The 16,809-nt window shown below is 40.5% G+C and overlaps 1 protein-coding gene across 2 annotated transcripts in view; it reads left to right on the top strand.

The window, feature by feature from the left end:
• The first annotated feature begins 3,885 nt into the window (after positions 1-3,885).
• The window catches only part of LOC128542696 (capping protein, Arp2/3 and myosin-I linker protein 3-like), a 58,170-nt gene continuing 45,246 nt past the window's right edge, over positions 3,886-16,809 (top strand). For both annotated transcript variants that reach the window (XM_053512665.1, XM_053512656.1), the window contains exons 1-2: positions 3,886-3,967; positions 6,406-6,500. In XM_053512665.1, coding sequence (XP_053368640.1) covers positions 3,910-3,967; positions 6,406-6,500 — 153 coding nt within the window. In that variant the 5' untranslated portion in view covers positions 3,886-3,909. The remainder of the gene's footprint in view (positions 3,968-6,405; positions 6,501-16,809) is intronic.

Raw genomic sequence — 16,809 nt, 5'->3', positions numbered from 1 at the left:
ATCTAAAAGATGATTGCAATCTTAATTTTGCAATCAATCAGAGCCCAGATTTAAATCCTTTTTTAAATCCTTTTTTTAAATCTGTGTAATAAATTTAAGAGACAGGTCATACCTTAAAATATGATAGATTTGGAGCATTTTTGCCAAAAGGAATGATGTATCATATGATGGAATCTTAATGCAAAAGTATGCAATCAAGTAGTCGTATGTTTTATTTAATATCTTTAAATAATTTGATACATAAAAAAACCTTCTCAGCAGTGTTTGATTGATGGTATCCAATGATGGAAACTTCCAAGCACTTTTGTAAATTGCTCTGGATAACAGCATCTGCCAAAGGCCTAAATGTAAATGCAAATGTAAGTCTTTGAATTATTGCCAGATACACGTTATACTGTATGTTGGCACTGACTTTAGTAACTTTTGCCTGTACCTTTAAGGGTGTTATTGTGTTTCACTTGTCCTGTCACCTCTGTGAGCTTTGACTTTCATGGATTTTTGATGTCACCAAATGCAAATCAGCTGTGGTTTGCACACACCTGCTAATCTATGGATGGTTGGCATTCATCAGCATATGCACATGAGTATCAAGAAAATCAGTGTTTCAAAAAAACAGCAGACTTTTTGTTATTGTTTTTGTTCAGTTTCTCTTATGTATTAACGCTCAAAGTTGTAATGGATCACGTGCCAGGAACACTGGACATAATGCAGGAATACATTCTGAATAAGAAGCCTGTGGATTTTATTACCACACAGGTCTTTTGCATCTATGGGGCAATTTAGAGCATAGTAATCTTCCTACGGGCGACACGAGCACCGTGGCCTTGCACCTCCATGGTTGGGGTTCGATTCCCACCTCGGGTCTGTGTGCATGGAGTTTGCATGTTCTCCCTGTACTTGGTGGGCTTCCTCTGAGTACTCTGGTTTCCTCCCACAGTCCAAAGACATGCAGGCGTTCCCAAATTGCCCGTAGTGTGTGAATGGCAATCGAGCGTTGGGCACGTGGAAGGAAAGTGGTAATAATTAAGAGAATGAAGCGAGGTGAAAATATACAGTGAGGTCAATAAGTATTTGATCTTTTTGATTTGTGCATTTCCACTGTGAGAGACAGAATCTAAAAAGAAAAATCCGGAAATCACATTGTATTATTTTTTAACAATTTATCTGTGAATTACTTTGTCAAATAAGTATTTGATCACTTGCTTATCAGCCAGATTTCTGACCCTCAAAGACCTGTTATTTTGCTTTTAAATAGTCCATATGCTTCTTACAGAGCCACTCCTTGGTTTTCCTGGCTGTGCGCTTTGGGTCATTGACATGTTGAAAGACCCAGCCACGACCCATCTTTAATGCTCTGACTGAGGGAAGGAGGTTTTTGCCCAATATGTCACAATACATAGCCCCGTTCATCCTCTCCTTAAAACAGTGCCGTCGTCCTGCCCCCTGTGCAGAAAAACACCCCCAGAGCATGATGCTTCCAGCCCCATGCTTCACTGTAGGTATGGTGTTATTGGGATGATACGTACCATGACGTCTTAGTGTATTAATGATGGTAGCCTTGGAAACGATGGTCCCAGCTCTCTTCACAGCATTGACCAGCTCCTCCCGTGTAGTTCTGGGCTGATTCTTCACCATACTTAGCATCATTAATACCCTATGTATCTACTTAGACTTTGGCTGATTGTGGGGTGCACAGGTGTCTTTATGACAGCTAACAACCTCAAACAGGTGCTACTAATTTAGAATCATGAGCAGAGTGTAGCCGGACTATTTAAAAGCAAAATAGCAGGTCTTTAAGGGGCAGAAATCTGGCTGATAAGCAAGTGATCAAATACTTATTTGACACAGTAATTCACAAATAAATTGTTAATAAATCATACAAAGTGATTTCCGGATTTTTCTTTTTAGATTCTGTCCCTCACAGTGGAAATGCACCTATGCTGAAAACTGTAGACCCCTCCATGATTTCTAAGTAAGAGAACTTGCAAAATCACAGGGTGATCAAATACTTATTGGCCTCACTGTATGTATGTATGTATATACATATACATACATTCACCTAAAGGTTTATTAGGAACACTTGTTCAATTTCTTATTAGCAATTATCTAATCAACCAATCACATGGCAGTTGCTTCAAAGCATTTCTCCTGAACTCCAAACTGAATGTCAGAATGGGAAAGAAAGGTGATTTAAGCAATTTTGAGCGTGGCATGGTTGTTGGTACCAGACGGGCCGGTCTGAGTATTTCACAATCTGCTCAGTTACTGGGATTTTCACGCACAACCATTTCTAGGGTTTACAAAGAATGAGGTGAAAAGGGGAAAACATCCATTATCCAGAGGAGAATGGGCCGACTGATTCAAGCTGATAGAAAAGCAACCTTGACTGAAATAACCACTCGTTACAACCGAGGTATGCAGCAAAGCATTTGTGAAGCCACAACACGCACAACCTTGAGGCGGATGGACTACAACAGCAGAAGACCCCACCGGGTACCACTCATCTCCACTACAAATAGGAAAAAGAGGCTACAATTTGCACGAGCTTACCAAAATTGGACAGTTGAAGACTGGAAAAATGTTGCCTGGTCTGATGAGTCTCGATTTCTGTTGAGACATTTAAATGGTCAGAATTTGGCGTAAACAGAATGAGAACATGGATCCATCATGCCTTGTTACCACTGTGCAGGCTGGTGGTGGTGGTGTTATGGTGTGGGGGATGTTTTCTTGGCACACTTTAGGCCCCTTAGTGCCAATTGGGCATCGTTTAAATGCCATGGGCTACCTGAGCATTGTTTCTGACCATGTCCATCCCTTTATGACCACCATGTACCCATCCTCTGATGGCTACTTCCAGCAGGATAATGCACCATGTTACAAAGCTTGAATCATTTTAAATTGGTTTCTTAAACATGACAATGAGTTCACTGTACTAAAATGGCCCCCACAGTCACCAGATCTCAACCCAATAGAGCATCTTTGGGATGTGAAGGAACGGGAGCTTCGTGCCCTGGATGTGCATCCCACAAATCTCCATCAACTGCAAGATGCTTTCCTATCAATATGGGCCAACATTTCTAAAGAATGCTTTCATCAGCACCTTGTTGAATCAATGCCACGAAGAATTAAGATTGTACTATATATATATATATATATATATATATATATATATATATGAATGTATGAATCAAAATAATCAGTTTGTACTATATTAATATATATTTATTATATATATATTAATATAGGACAAACTGATTATTTTGATTCATACATTCATATATATATATATATATATATATATATATATATATTATATATATATATATGAATGTATGAATCAAAAGAATCAGTTTGTACTATATTAATATATATATATATATATATATGAATGTATGAATCAAAATAATCAGTTTGTACTATATATATATAGTACAATCTGATTATTTTGATTCATACATATTTTCTAACACATTTCATACTCATTTCCCTAATTTTCTTTTAATTCTGTAAAGCTGCTTTGCCACACTGAGCACTGTTACATTTTTGTTTTTACTGTATATGATGTGACTACTCCATGACCCTTATGTTAATGGGAAAAAATATATAAATGATAGAATTCAAAATTAGGTCTGGAGTGTCCAATGACATTTCATGCGTGGCCGTGGCCATCCTACAGTAGGTGTCAGTGATTTGCTCCGCCCCTAGGTCCATGCTTGGAATATTGTGTGTCCATTCTCTCTCTCTCTCTGATGTTCCACTCCTCTCTCTCTCTCTCTCTCTCTCTCTCTCTCTCTCAGTGACTCAGGGAGAGGGGGAGCGCTCAGGGCCGGACTGGCGGAATGCTCAGAGAGCTGAATCCTGCGCTGTGTGATCAGTGGACGGGGTGAGAGGGTGGAAGAGGAGGTGGAAATGGCTTCGAAAGACATCGCGGCTCTGTGTTTCCCCAGCCTGTCCAGAGACCTGACAGGTGAGGACAACAAATAACATAATAATAATAATAATCATCATCATCATCATCATAATAATAATAATAATAATAATAAATCGGCAAACAATCAGAAAACAATAGATCGCGGGCATTAGATTGATGATTATCCAGATGTTGCTCATCAGCACGATGCGGATCAGATCAAACGGAAATAACGGACTCGCAGATTTAAACCGGATTCGAGATGTTGTAATCCTGCATGCTGCGTGGATGTGCCTGATTTTACTGTTTATATGAGATGCGGTGTGATCCTCTATGTGTGTGTGTGTGTGTGTGTGTGTGTGCGCGCGCGCACGTTTTGGATGCAGGACTCTTGTTTATTTATGCCCAAGTGCAAAGAAAGGGCTATGGTTGTAAGGCGCGGCCAGGCTTCCCTATGTGTGTGTGTGTGTGTGTGTAGGGGATGCACGTATCCTCCCCGCGCGTTAATTCACTCTTGGCGCTTATTCACACGTGCGCTCTTCCTCCCTTCCTTCCTTCACGCGCGCGCGTGCCCGCGCTGCCGATCCTTAATTACTCCCGCGCTAATTGCCTGTCATAATCAGCACCAGGACATCCCGTCTCTCACTCTTATCACTTCACTTCAGCACGGCTGCTTGTCTTATTGTCACTTCATGTTACTGTATGCATACTACTGTACTGTACTAGGGCACTGTGTGTGTGTGTGTGTGCGCGTGCATGTCTTGGGTCTAACACTTAATATAAAATCTTAAACCTAGGACATGTTTTCAGTGTCAGTGTCAGTGTTTATCATCTATCATCTCCTCCTGCAAAAAAAAAAAAAAAAAAAAGGGATGCTGAGGCTGATTTCTTCCCAGCCCAGGCTGTGGGTTCATGAAACCAGTCAATTATCTGAGTCAAAAATGATCCGCACTCCGATTATATTAAAACCTTGTGTTGGCCACACTGTCTTATCTTAAACGCTTTCCGTTTCCCAGTCATGGTTGTGCAGGTGTGAAACACGTTACATCAGTTCATTTGTAACTGCGATGCGAGCAAAAATGGATGCCCCGCTTTTGATTTGCATGAAAGAAGAGCAGCATACAATTATGTTTTTTTGTTTTGTTTTTGTGGTCTGAGGGGGTACCTGGTGCTGAAACCACTCACAAGAAGAGCATAAACACAAGCGTTTAGATATCTGCAATCAAAATTTGTAAAGGTACTCTAAGGAAGGTGAAAGTTTCCTAAAGAGAATCATTACGAGATATGGATTCATCAATGCTCACAGTTTTCTGGGATTCTCAAGATCCAGTATTGGAGCATCATCAGGAAAAAGGTTCAAAAATCAACAGTGCTTGTTACAGTAAGATGCTTATTGAAGAGCTAATACCCCTATCTCACCTACGCGGTTTGACTCATGGTGAGATGCGGAGTACCTATCAAAGGGCTCTGTGATCTTGCATGGCGATGTACGTCCGCACACTTCTGCCCACACGGCCGACATTCTGCAAAACCTTTGTTTTGATGTGTTAAAGCATTCTCCATATAGTCCTGATTTGTTCATATTTGGTTCACTAAAAGCAGCCCTACTAGAATAAAGACTCACTTCTGATGAAGAAGCGAAGACAGCGGTGCATTTGTGCATTTGTGGCTCACAGCTCAGGGTAAAACATTTTTTAATGAGGGAATACCAAAGCTTGTTAACAGATGGACAAAATGTATTGAAAACCCTGAAAAAATGTATTAAAATAAATTCTAGAGCCAGAGTGCGGATAATTTTTGACTCAAGATATGCCAGGTTGTGTTCAATCAATGAGAAGATTTTTTTTTTCCTGGAGTTAACCTATTCTTGATTCATTTGATAAGACAGCTAAGATGAAGGATCTCACATGTTTTCTTAGGCACATGATGTTACCATGTTTGAAAAAAAAAAACTATCAGCCTGCTTTTGCATCCATGATCTCACAAAACATTCATTATTGTCTAGTGACTGTATGATTAATAGGGGAGGAGTGATACATAATTCATCCATTCCACCCGGACATCACGGTCAATTGTGCTCTCTTGGCTCTCGGCCATTAATGGCTGTGATGTCGTCAGGATAAGAAATTTGCAACTTGCCTCCAAGATGGATTTTACTGGGGGGAGGAGGGGGGGGGATCTTTTTTCCCCCAACAGCGCATTTGAAAAAAAAAAAAAAAAAAACAAACTACGTACCTACGCTAACCAAAGCCAAACGGCGATCGTCCATGTTTGTTCTGCTTCCACTCAACGTCGATATTTCTTGTAAAAATATGTAGTTGTCCTAAGCTGCCATCAGTCCCAGACATGAAGGTTTCCGCGTCTGTGGATTGCTGATGCATATCTACCCGATGTGCTTGGATGACTGTGTGTATTTATATTGGTCAGATTGCCAGATGGAGAGTGCACGCGGTAATGGTTTTGCTGTTTTTTTTTTCTTTTCTTTTTTCTTACAGACAGCATCAGGAAGTTTGTCGACAAGTCTGGGATCAAGTTCGCTCGTGGTGTCAAGCTTGAAACCAAAAATGGCAAATCAGAAGACAGGATTTTGGTGAGTGCCTGAAACACGTTTTTCCTCCTGGATGGCAATTGTTTAACTGAAGAATCTCTCATGTCGAATGCTTTGTTGGTGCAGGTGTAAATACAGCAGTGAGACTGAATGTGAGCAGAGATACTGAACAAAATATCAGGTTTTTGTGATAGTCAAAGAAAAATCTCACAATGCCCTGGCTGCATAAATGCACACATGCCTTAACTAATACAGTACTTCCTCAAAGCACTTTTTTCTCCCCTGCTTGTAACACACCACTTAACCAAGAGTGTACCATCTTAGCACATCCTAGTCTGGCGATTATATTCTGAAATGCTCCGAATATATATCAAATTCACACAGGAGCTCCTGAATGCCCTTTTCTAGGGGGTTTGGATAGGATCAGATCTGGCTCCGTTCCAAAACATTGATCTTTTTCTTTTAAAGCCTCGCCTTTGTTGTCTTGGATTTGTGCTTGCAGTCATTATCATAGTGGAAGGTGAAATTTTTCTTCATCCTCAGCTGTCTGACAGTCGCCTGGAGGTTTTGTGCCAAATGAGAGCGATCCACCATTCCTTATTCTCTATCTTTATTATAGCTCTAATTCTAGCTTAAGAGATGCAGTACGTAGCTCGATGCCGCCGCCAGCATGCTTCACCGTGGTTATGGCGTTCCTCGGGTGATAGTCTGTCTGTTTTTTGTGCCAAACATATATTTTTTTAGAGCAATGTCCAATTAGTGAGCAGATCTTTCTGCCGTTGTAGGTCTCTCAGCAGCCTCGTTGATCAGATTTTATTCTCATCCTTTAGTCCAAAAAGCGTTCTGTTTTTGGTAATGTCACCACGGTGCCTCATTTTGCCCTCTTTACTACACAGTTCCATGGCACTTACAATGTTTTGGATGTATTCTGTTTTCGATTATTGTGAACACTGAGATCTCCTACGTGCTTCACAAGTTCTTTTCTTTTTTATGACCACCATTCCAGTTCTAAAGTAACATTTCACGTTTTCCCACACAATTATTACGCTGTGGAACGATATGGCAGAATTGGTTTCCCAGTAGATTGTCATTTAAAAATGAATAAATAACGAATATACGTATGTTCTCACTGCTCTATAGCCTTTACTAAAGTCTGATATTCACTACATGTGTCCGTCATACACATCTGCACGATATAATTGTGCATATCACATGGTCATTTTCCCCAAATTTAATTCTATAGTTCTGCCTTTAAGACTTGGTTTAATCTGGTGACTCCTAGTCAATCTAAAGGAAAAACCTAAAGAGAGCGATGCAGCAGAGCTTTAATCTTTTAGTCTGTAGATCCCCCGCTACACTAATGCACTTATCCCAGTGTTTCACTAGCACTTGGATACCATCAAGGTTGAACGTTTTTTCAAGTACAACGGAGCCATGATTGGACGTCCTGGCCTCCCAGGAACTCCTTTAATGGCCCAAACAAGTGATAACTCCCTGTAATGAGTTGGCAAGCGGTGTGTGTGTTTAGTTCTCATAGACAGATGCGTCTCTTCTTCAAGTTATATGTTGATTTTTAAAGCATTCCAAAAAAATCTACATATTTTGATATGCCTTCTTTAAAACCTTTAAACCATTCAAATGTTTTACTGTGGCTCAGTAAAGAGTCTTATCACTTTACTGGAAATAATAATTGATCTTATGCATATGTTCACTCTCAGAAAGTCCTGGTTTGACTGGGGCGCCTCTTGGAGGTGCAAGTACCTACACTAGTGCTCATTAACGAGTTGCAACGAGTCATGTGACCTGATTCCACCTCATTTGCGGCTGATGGGAATTAAAGTCGCACGCTGTGTAACGGTGCAGTTGTTACATCGCTACGCAGGAATTCGCATTAATATGTCCTTGAGCAGCGCTGGGAAAGAAGTTCTTGCTACCAGTGAAACCTGACCGCTATCTCTTAATGAATATTCGGGAATTCTTTTTTTCAGGTTTTGAAAAAAAAATTGCCGATTGAAAATTCCCAGCCGGAGTTATGCCTTCATTAGGACTCAAGATGGCATTTTTTTTTTTTGATCCATGAAACATGGCGCCATGTGAGGTGGTGTGAAATTGCTCTGATAATTAGATCTCTCTCTCTCTCTCTCTCTTTCTCTCTCTCTTTTCTCGACACATACATACACACTTACTCTCAGTTTCCTGCCCTAGCTGGGTGCCTAGTGTGTGTGGGTGTGTGTGCTGGGTTTCTCCCAGCCTGGTAAATGATTCATGGCAATGCAATAGTGTGTGTGTGTGTGTGTGTGCGTGTGTGTCCATCTGCCATTTGTTCTTTGATATGCAGGGCCTTTCATGACTCTTTCAGTCTCCTTACTCTTACTCTAGACGTAAAAGTGGAATTTATCATTGTGTGTGTGTGTGTGTGTGTGTGTGAAAGAGAGAGAGAGAGAGAGAGAGAGAGAGAAACTTAGAGAGAAAATACACATATTATAATAACCGTATAACCATATGACGTGTCTGTGATAAGGTGTACACACACACACACACACACACACTGTATATGGGATGTGCATGCTCTGAGACCCAAATCCCCTGTTACCCACTGCAGTGCTGTATGGCCCAAGTTGTGGCAGTGACATCAGTTTCACCCCTCGTACCCCTCCTCCTCCGCTTTCTCTATACCCCAAGTCACTGCAGATGTGGTGACACACATACAGCTGTGGCACGTGCTGATAACCTGCAGCGCACAGTATTATTACACAGACACTTCAAACACTGTTGCTTCTCCTAACATAAAAAAAAAATTATAAGCCCTTGTAAAAGATTCCGATGTAAACTTGGGCTGAAGCTGAGGCATCTGTGATTCCCAATGAGAGGTAAACACTGTCGCTCAGTCGTCTGCCACGCTCACATCTGTGAAGGGAATTAAAGAGATGCAGAGAGAAGACGGAATCGAGTAGACGTAAAAATGCAATCTATGATGCTGCTGTATTTTATGGTGTATAAACTTTAGCGACCAAGAAATTTGCCATTAAGAATACCTGAACTAGAACGTTACTTAAACCTAATACTAATCATCAGGTAGGTAACCTCAAAGAGGATTTATTTTCTTTGTCACTGTGAGTCCATGCTTTACTTTTGAGGATTTTAAAGTGGTGGGTTTTCTCCAGGTACTCCAGTTTCCTCCCACAGTCCGAAGACGTACAGATTAAGCTAATTGGCGTTGTATTGGCCTGTAGGATCTTGACCGGAGATCCCACTATGGTCGTAAAAATGGGAATAAATGCCATGTACAATCTATGTTCCTGGATGGCTGGATGGATGGATGGATGGCTGGATGGATGGATATATCCTTGTTCATTGGCAGTACCGAAAAACACGCCTAACTTTGTAGTACCTGATATATGTTGTTCAACCCAACATAGTCTTGAATCCTCTTTGAAAATCCCTGACGGTGTCCCACTGCGCTACAGAATGTTCACAGAGATGACACCACGGAGAAGAACAATACGCACAGATGGGTGAAGAATTTGAAAGAATGGGGAATCCAGCATTAAGACAGACCGCACAGTGAGAGACCATCAACCGCACTAAAGGGGGTTTTCAAAGACGATTCAAGAGTTGGGTTCAACAGTGATGATGGAGACAGTGTTGAGTAGCACCTTTATACAGAGGGAGAGTTACTCTACCAGCAGATGTAATATCAACCTGTAATGTCAGTTCATTGAAAACAAAAAAAAAACACACACAAAATGAAAACTTTCACTATCGAGTGTGTATTCATTTGGCTAACTCTTTCCTGTGTAAAGACGTTGGTTAACTTCATATTTATCGTTTTCTATTAGAGAGAAAGAGTAAAGGGACTAGTAGCGTCTAGGTCATAGGAGGTTAAAAAAATCTAATTATATGCCATTCTTCAAATAATAAAAAATTTTTTTAATTATTGCTACAGGCATTTGTGCATATTCCCAATATTTGAAAAAATAAAACACATTCAAACACTTTTCTCAGTTTTAAAGCTCCAGAGGCTGTGCAGGGGTAAGATGTTGGACTGCTCATCAGGAGGTCCTCGGTTTGAGCCCCGACGCCGCTGGACTGTCACTGTTGACCCTTGAGCGAGGTCCTTCACCCCCAAATGCTCAAATACAATTTTTTTTTGTTAGCAATATTAATGCACCTATATGATCTGTATAGGGACAAGAACCTGTTTCTAGGATCGATTAAATTTAAAAAGTACCTGACCATATAACAAATCAACCAATCAATCAATCAATCAATCAATCCATTAATCAATCAATCAATCAATCAATCAATCAATCAATCAGTCTTGTACCTGAACTCTGGACTCTAGCAAATAAACTAAGAATAAAAACTGAGACATATGATTAAATAAAAAACTCATTATTCAGATCAAAGATGGAGATCAAACCAATGCTAATTTGAACGTTGTGTCTGCATATGCCGAGTTACTGATGCTTAGAGCTGTGCAAAAGTGCATTGCGGGTTCTGATCTCCTCTAATGGATGTAAGTAATCTTCAGTTTCATCTATCGTTTCGACATTTCACGAGAGAGTGTGGCTGATTTATTTTAACATCTAAAAGAACTTCAAAATTTAAAGCGGCTTGAAAATTCATAAAGGTTGTCACGGGGTGGGGGTTGGGGGGGCTGGGGGGCTACGGGGGGGGGGGGGCAATCCTCTGGGATATACAGGGTGTGATAGAAAAGTATACTCATTAAGAAATATTTCAACATTTTATCCAACTTCTTCTTAAAGAGAAGTAGGGTGCATTTTTAAAAAAGGGCATTTTTTTAAAACTAGATTCCTGTCTTCAGTAATTATGGCTTGGCTATTGCTGTATTTTGAGATCATGATGCCAAGTTTCAATCCCGTTGATGCTGTGGTTCTCCATGACAGGGAGCCAAGGAGGCCAAATTGGTCATGTTTGCTACAGCAAGTGGGAGGGTTATACCTTCTCTCCCTGTTAATCACTTTTTATTTAAAAAAGCAGAGTAATTAAAAAAAGGCTAGTGAATCATCCAGCCAGTGTGTCATGTTACTCTGAGGAATTGTGTGTGTGCGTGTGTTGGTTAGACAGTGTTGTCAGCTTGCTGTTTATATAAGCCTGAGATACTTGATACTTCATCAAGTTAGAAAAAATAATAATAATAATTAAAAGGAAAAAAACAGATGGTGATTTGGTAAGTAAGCAATAGGACAAAAAGGTCATTTAATTAAAAAAAAACAGTTTTATTTGTAGATAGAGTCAAACAGGGACTTTCGATTGTGCAGAATACAGTTGAAAAATAACTTTATTTCTCTATATAATCTTCAGCTACACTATTTCACTTATTCCAGTGTTTATATAGGGCTTAAATACCATTAAGGTACAGTAGAATATTTTCTCAGCTTTACGCTGGCCTCCCAGGAACTCCTTTAACGCCTTAGACATTTGGAAATGGCTGGTCGGGACTGTACTAGGGATGTGGCGATCAGGGCTTCCACTCGCTGAACGTTCACGGGGCGACTGTAGTGATCTCTGAGCCTCCTCGGCCGGGATCGTAAATGACGGACGTACGACCTTCTCTACACGTTTGTTTTATTGTGGATAAGAGTCTCATCACCGCACTGTGCTTCAAGTCAACCTGTTTTTACGCCTTCAATTTCATCACAAGATCCGCTTTGACTTGAACATAATATTGTGGAATGTAGTATTCTAAGCCTATCCTAACCCATCCTATCCCACTGCATAATGCTCTAAAATCAATGCAGTAAAACAAGGGCTTTACAGTCTCTGTCGCACATTTCATTGATTTATCCCCGGGTAATGAATGTCTCCCTAGTGATTGCTTTGCAAGACAAATACAAAAACGCTGGTTTTGTTAATAGTGGGAGGTACATCGAGTGTTAAAAGAGCCAACATTAGCAGATTAACTCAAATGACTCATGGCTTATGATTCATATCTGATTCATTAGTAAAATAAACAGCCAGCCAGACCAGAACTTTAGTGCTGTTTTGTTTTCATGCCATTTAATATTCACTGATACGCTTTGAATCATAAAATATAAAAGATCTAAGATACTTTGCAAATATCCGGGTTTGTAAGAAAGAAAGAAAAAAACCACACACATTTCGAAGCAGAATCAGTCAGACGCCAGACACAAAGTGGAAGGAACTGTCTTTCTAGTCGATCAAATTAGTACAGACAGGTTTCCTGTTGTGCGGCGCTCGTGAAGAGATCTCGTAGGAGTGCTTGCAGCCTTCACTTTTGGAGGTTGGAGGCTTTGATAAGGGTTCTTCTTGTAAGAACATCAACGTTGATTTTACTAACAAGGAGTACGTCTTGTGAAGCAATGTAATAGGATCGTTGTCTTGTACAGTACCTTCAGGGTCTGGGTTCGATTCTCACCTCAGGGTCTGTGTGCATGGAGTTTGCATCTTCTCCCCGTACTTGATGGATTTCCTTAGTGTTTTCCAGTTTCCTCCAGTTTAGGCTAATTGGCGTTCCCAAATTGCCCGTAGTGTGTATGAATGTTGAAAAATGGGAATAAATACAATGGTCGCCATTGGAATCCACAGTCACTAAGTAGACTGCAGAGGTTCCTAGATGGGTGGACAAATGGAGAGAAGATATATGTTCTACACTTTTTTCTTCCTTATGGGTTTCAATAGAAGATTAATTGGTAAATTACTCACTCACTCACTCATCTTCTATACTGCTTTATCCTGTATTCAGGGTCATGGGGGCCTGGAGCCTATCCCAGGAGGCTTAGGGCACAAGGCGGGGTACACCCTGGACAGGGTGCCAATCCATCGTAGGGCACACATACATACACTTACACACTATGGACAGTTTGGGAACGCGAGTTAGCCTAATCTGCTTGTTTTCGGACTGCAGGAGGAAACCCACCAAGCATGGGGAGAAAATGCAAACTCCATGCACACAGAGATGGGAATCGAACCTGGTCGGGAATCAAACCCAGACCCTGGAGGTGCAAAGCGACAGTGCTAACCACTACACCATTGGCTAATTAATTTAGCACAAACTAATAAGATGTGATTTACTCAACCTGAAAGACTTACTGCTGGAGCAAATAATACTACAAAAAGCTCAGGGATTAGATTTGTCTTAACTTTGAAAAGTTTCTTAAGTAGCTTAGTATCTCGGAGTAATGAAATTTCCTGCAATTATTCCCGCGTGTTAGTGTAGTAAAAATGGGTTCTATATTAGATATTCACCACATTATTACACTCCCCGTGGTGGATGCATAAAAAATAAATCGCCTCGTGGTTTAAACACTGTAATATAAAAGTAGAAAATGATAATTTCAAGAAAGTTTCTTATTACTTTACATTAATAAATGACTTTATTTTTCTTTCAGAGTTAGAGCTCTTATAAGCAGTTAGCATGAGCAAAAAAAAAACAAAAACAGAAATATTATTCTTTGTCTTCTTTGCATACCATGTAATAAATACAGTCGTCCAAATAAAATGTACGGTTTATAAGCTTGTACTCACAAATTCCTTCTTTTTATTTGGAGCACTGTAATAAGAAGCTTTTTTTTTTTTTTTAAAGAGGACCTGGAAGAAAGTATATAGAAATTTTGAGACGGAGAGAAGAGACAAGCAGGAAGAAAAGCTTTTTTCCGTTTTGAAGCCACTGGGCAAAATGGGAGGTGATGCTGTAGAGCGACAGAGTAGAAAGACAGCAGGCTTCACACTCTGATTGTCAGACTGCGACAAACCTAGCGGGCATGACTGCAGTTTAGAGCTCAATAAACTGAGTTTATTGGAACAAGAACAGACAGAGCGAAATGGCAGGCAAAAGAGTCATTGTAAATGGAGCAAAAAAAAAAGGTCAAAACTATACGGTAAATAAAGGAGTGTGTAGTGTCAGGGGAATCAAGCGGAATGAATCAAAGCAGAGATCAAAAACCGTAAAAGACCAAAATCGACAGGCAGATGACATCGGCTCGGAAATGTCCTGTAGGCACATGTGAGGCGAAGGGAATATCCGGCACCGAAGCTGCCGTCTGTTTACATTCACTCATTATGAGCACGAACATCACAGTGCTTTCACTGAGTTCTTTAAACTGATCTTTTTCTGAGGAAGAATGCTTGTACAACTTACACCATATGGACAAAAGTATTTGTCCAAACCTACAAGGACATTGTCTCCAAATACTTCAATATGGAGTTTAGCAGCTATAACAACTTCTCCACTCTTCTTGTAGAGCTTTTATGAGGTCAGGCGCTGATGTTGGACGGGAAGGAACGGCTCTGTTCCAGTTCATCCCCAGTGGTGCTCCAGAGGGTTGAGGTCAGGGCTCTGTGCAAGTCTTTTTCTTTGAGTTAGAAACATGCAGTAGCATTGTCCAAAATGTCTTCATATGCTGAAGCATTAAGATTGGAGATCAATATTGTAGAGAGAGAGAGAGAGAGAGGGGAATGCAGTTGCAAGTTTGGTTAAATAAAGGTTCAGCAAAAATGATATACAATCCATTACATCAGGGAAGCACAAGGTCAAAAAGACGCGAAGGGTCAGGCAAGGCGCAATCGTCATGCACAAACTAGCACTCAAGGTCAAGGTCAGGCAGACAAAAAGAACCAGAAAAGCATTAAAATGACTCCTGGGGAAAAAGGCACGAGGCAGGCAAAGGAGTCTAAGAGTGTGAAGGAGACGTTTCTGTGGCATAGTAATGGAGACTGGGATGAAATATGGATTTCACAAAGTGACTACAAAACTCTTAAATGGAAAGGGTGGTGGGAAAAAACGGCTCAGTTATGACTCGTGATTCTTTTGTGAGTCAGATTCATGTATCACCACTTTAACGCTATACATATTATAGAATTTTTTAGAATCGATTTTTACGTTTATAAATAAGATGAACCAGTTGATCAGCCAGTGACCAGAATCGGCTGGTTTTCGGTTTGATTGGCCGTGAGCGGTGATCAGGATATTTATAAAGCCGTGATGCTTACAGAATCGCAATTTTAATTCAATCTACGTTGAGGTATCGTGATAATATTGTATCGGGAGGTGCCTGGTGATTCCCATCCCTATTACAGTAAATCGTAATGATGAGCCAGTGATGAACCAGTGTGAGCAGTGCCCAGGCTGAGAGTGGTAAAGTGAGTTGTGCTTTCTGTTGTAATTTGTGGCAGCCATGTCTGTAGGCCGCAAGGTATCATGGGAATTGAGTTTGGCGGAGTTGTGGCTGGAGACAACACGATTGTTGTACAGTATGTTGATGACCAGTGTGGGTGTAACGCGTTTTCGATGTAACAAGTGATCTAACGCATAGCATTTAAGTACTTAGTTATTTAGTTTTTTTTTCAAAAATGTAATCCGTTATTTAGACAATTTATGTAATCCGTGAGCCAGACAGCAGTGATTCCGTTAGTGTGTGTGTGTGAAAGTCGTCCTACAAGCCACGCCCCTGATAACCCATCCCCCTCTGTTATTCCCGCTGTTATACCCCTATCTCACCTATGCGGTTTGACCATGCGAGGACCGACGCGCGGAAAGATGGAAACCTAATCACATGGCCAAACCTCGCGGTGAATCATGATAAACCGTACTTACGGCAACTGCGCGAAACCGCGCAGGTGAGATAGGGGTATTAGTAGTTACCAGATTATGGCCCAAACTTCACTGAGTGATGATGGTAGAATAATTATAAAGGTCTTGACTAAAACAACATGCATGAGGAATCACAAAGGAGTATAGTTACTTTTATCAGAAAGTAACGCTGTAATGTAACTGATTACTTTTTAATGATAGTAATTTTGTAATGTAATTAGTTACTTTACAATGTAATGTCCCCCAACACTGATCATGACCGACTACAGTCCGAGAAGCTCAGTGCAGGTCTGAGAAAAAAGGATAGTAATTTTACCCAAATCAGTCAAATCTCTTGGCGCCATTTCTGTACAAGTGTACATCCCAAGATCACTTCAAACAAGTGTTTTCAGTGCAAAAAGCTTTCAATGTTCCCAGAAACACAAGCATTGTAAAGTGGGGGAAATCTGTACCCACCAGGACTCTTCTTAGATTTAGAAGGGTGTCTGTCAATGCGATGACCAAAAACCCAGTGGATACTTTAAAAGAGCTTCAAATGTCCACAGCTGAGATGGAAAAGCCAATCATCTCAGAAATACTCCATCATTTGAGCCTTAATGACAGAGCGACTAGATAGAAGCCACTCCTGAGTTAATGGCATATGGCAGAGAAGGGGACTCTAACAGCATGAGGAAGACATTTCTCATGGTCTATTGTGACAAAAATTGACCCATTTGGGCTGAAATCCGAATGATTATACTAATGACACCAGAGTGCCCTTGAATGTTCCAGCCA

This window comes from Clarias gariepinus, chromosome 2, assembly GCF_024256425.1.
Source record: "Clarias gariepinus isolate MV-2021 ecotype Netherlands chromosome 2, CGAR_prim_01v2, whole genome shotgun sequence".
Taxonomy (NCBI): domain Eukaryota; kingdom Metazoa; phylum Chordata; class Actinopteri; order Siluriformes; family Clariidae; genus Clarias; species Clarias gariepinus.
This window is presented reverse-complemented; position numbering and strand designations above follow the sequence as displayed.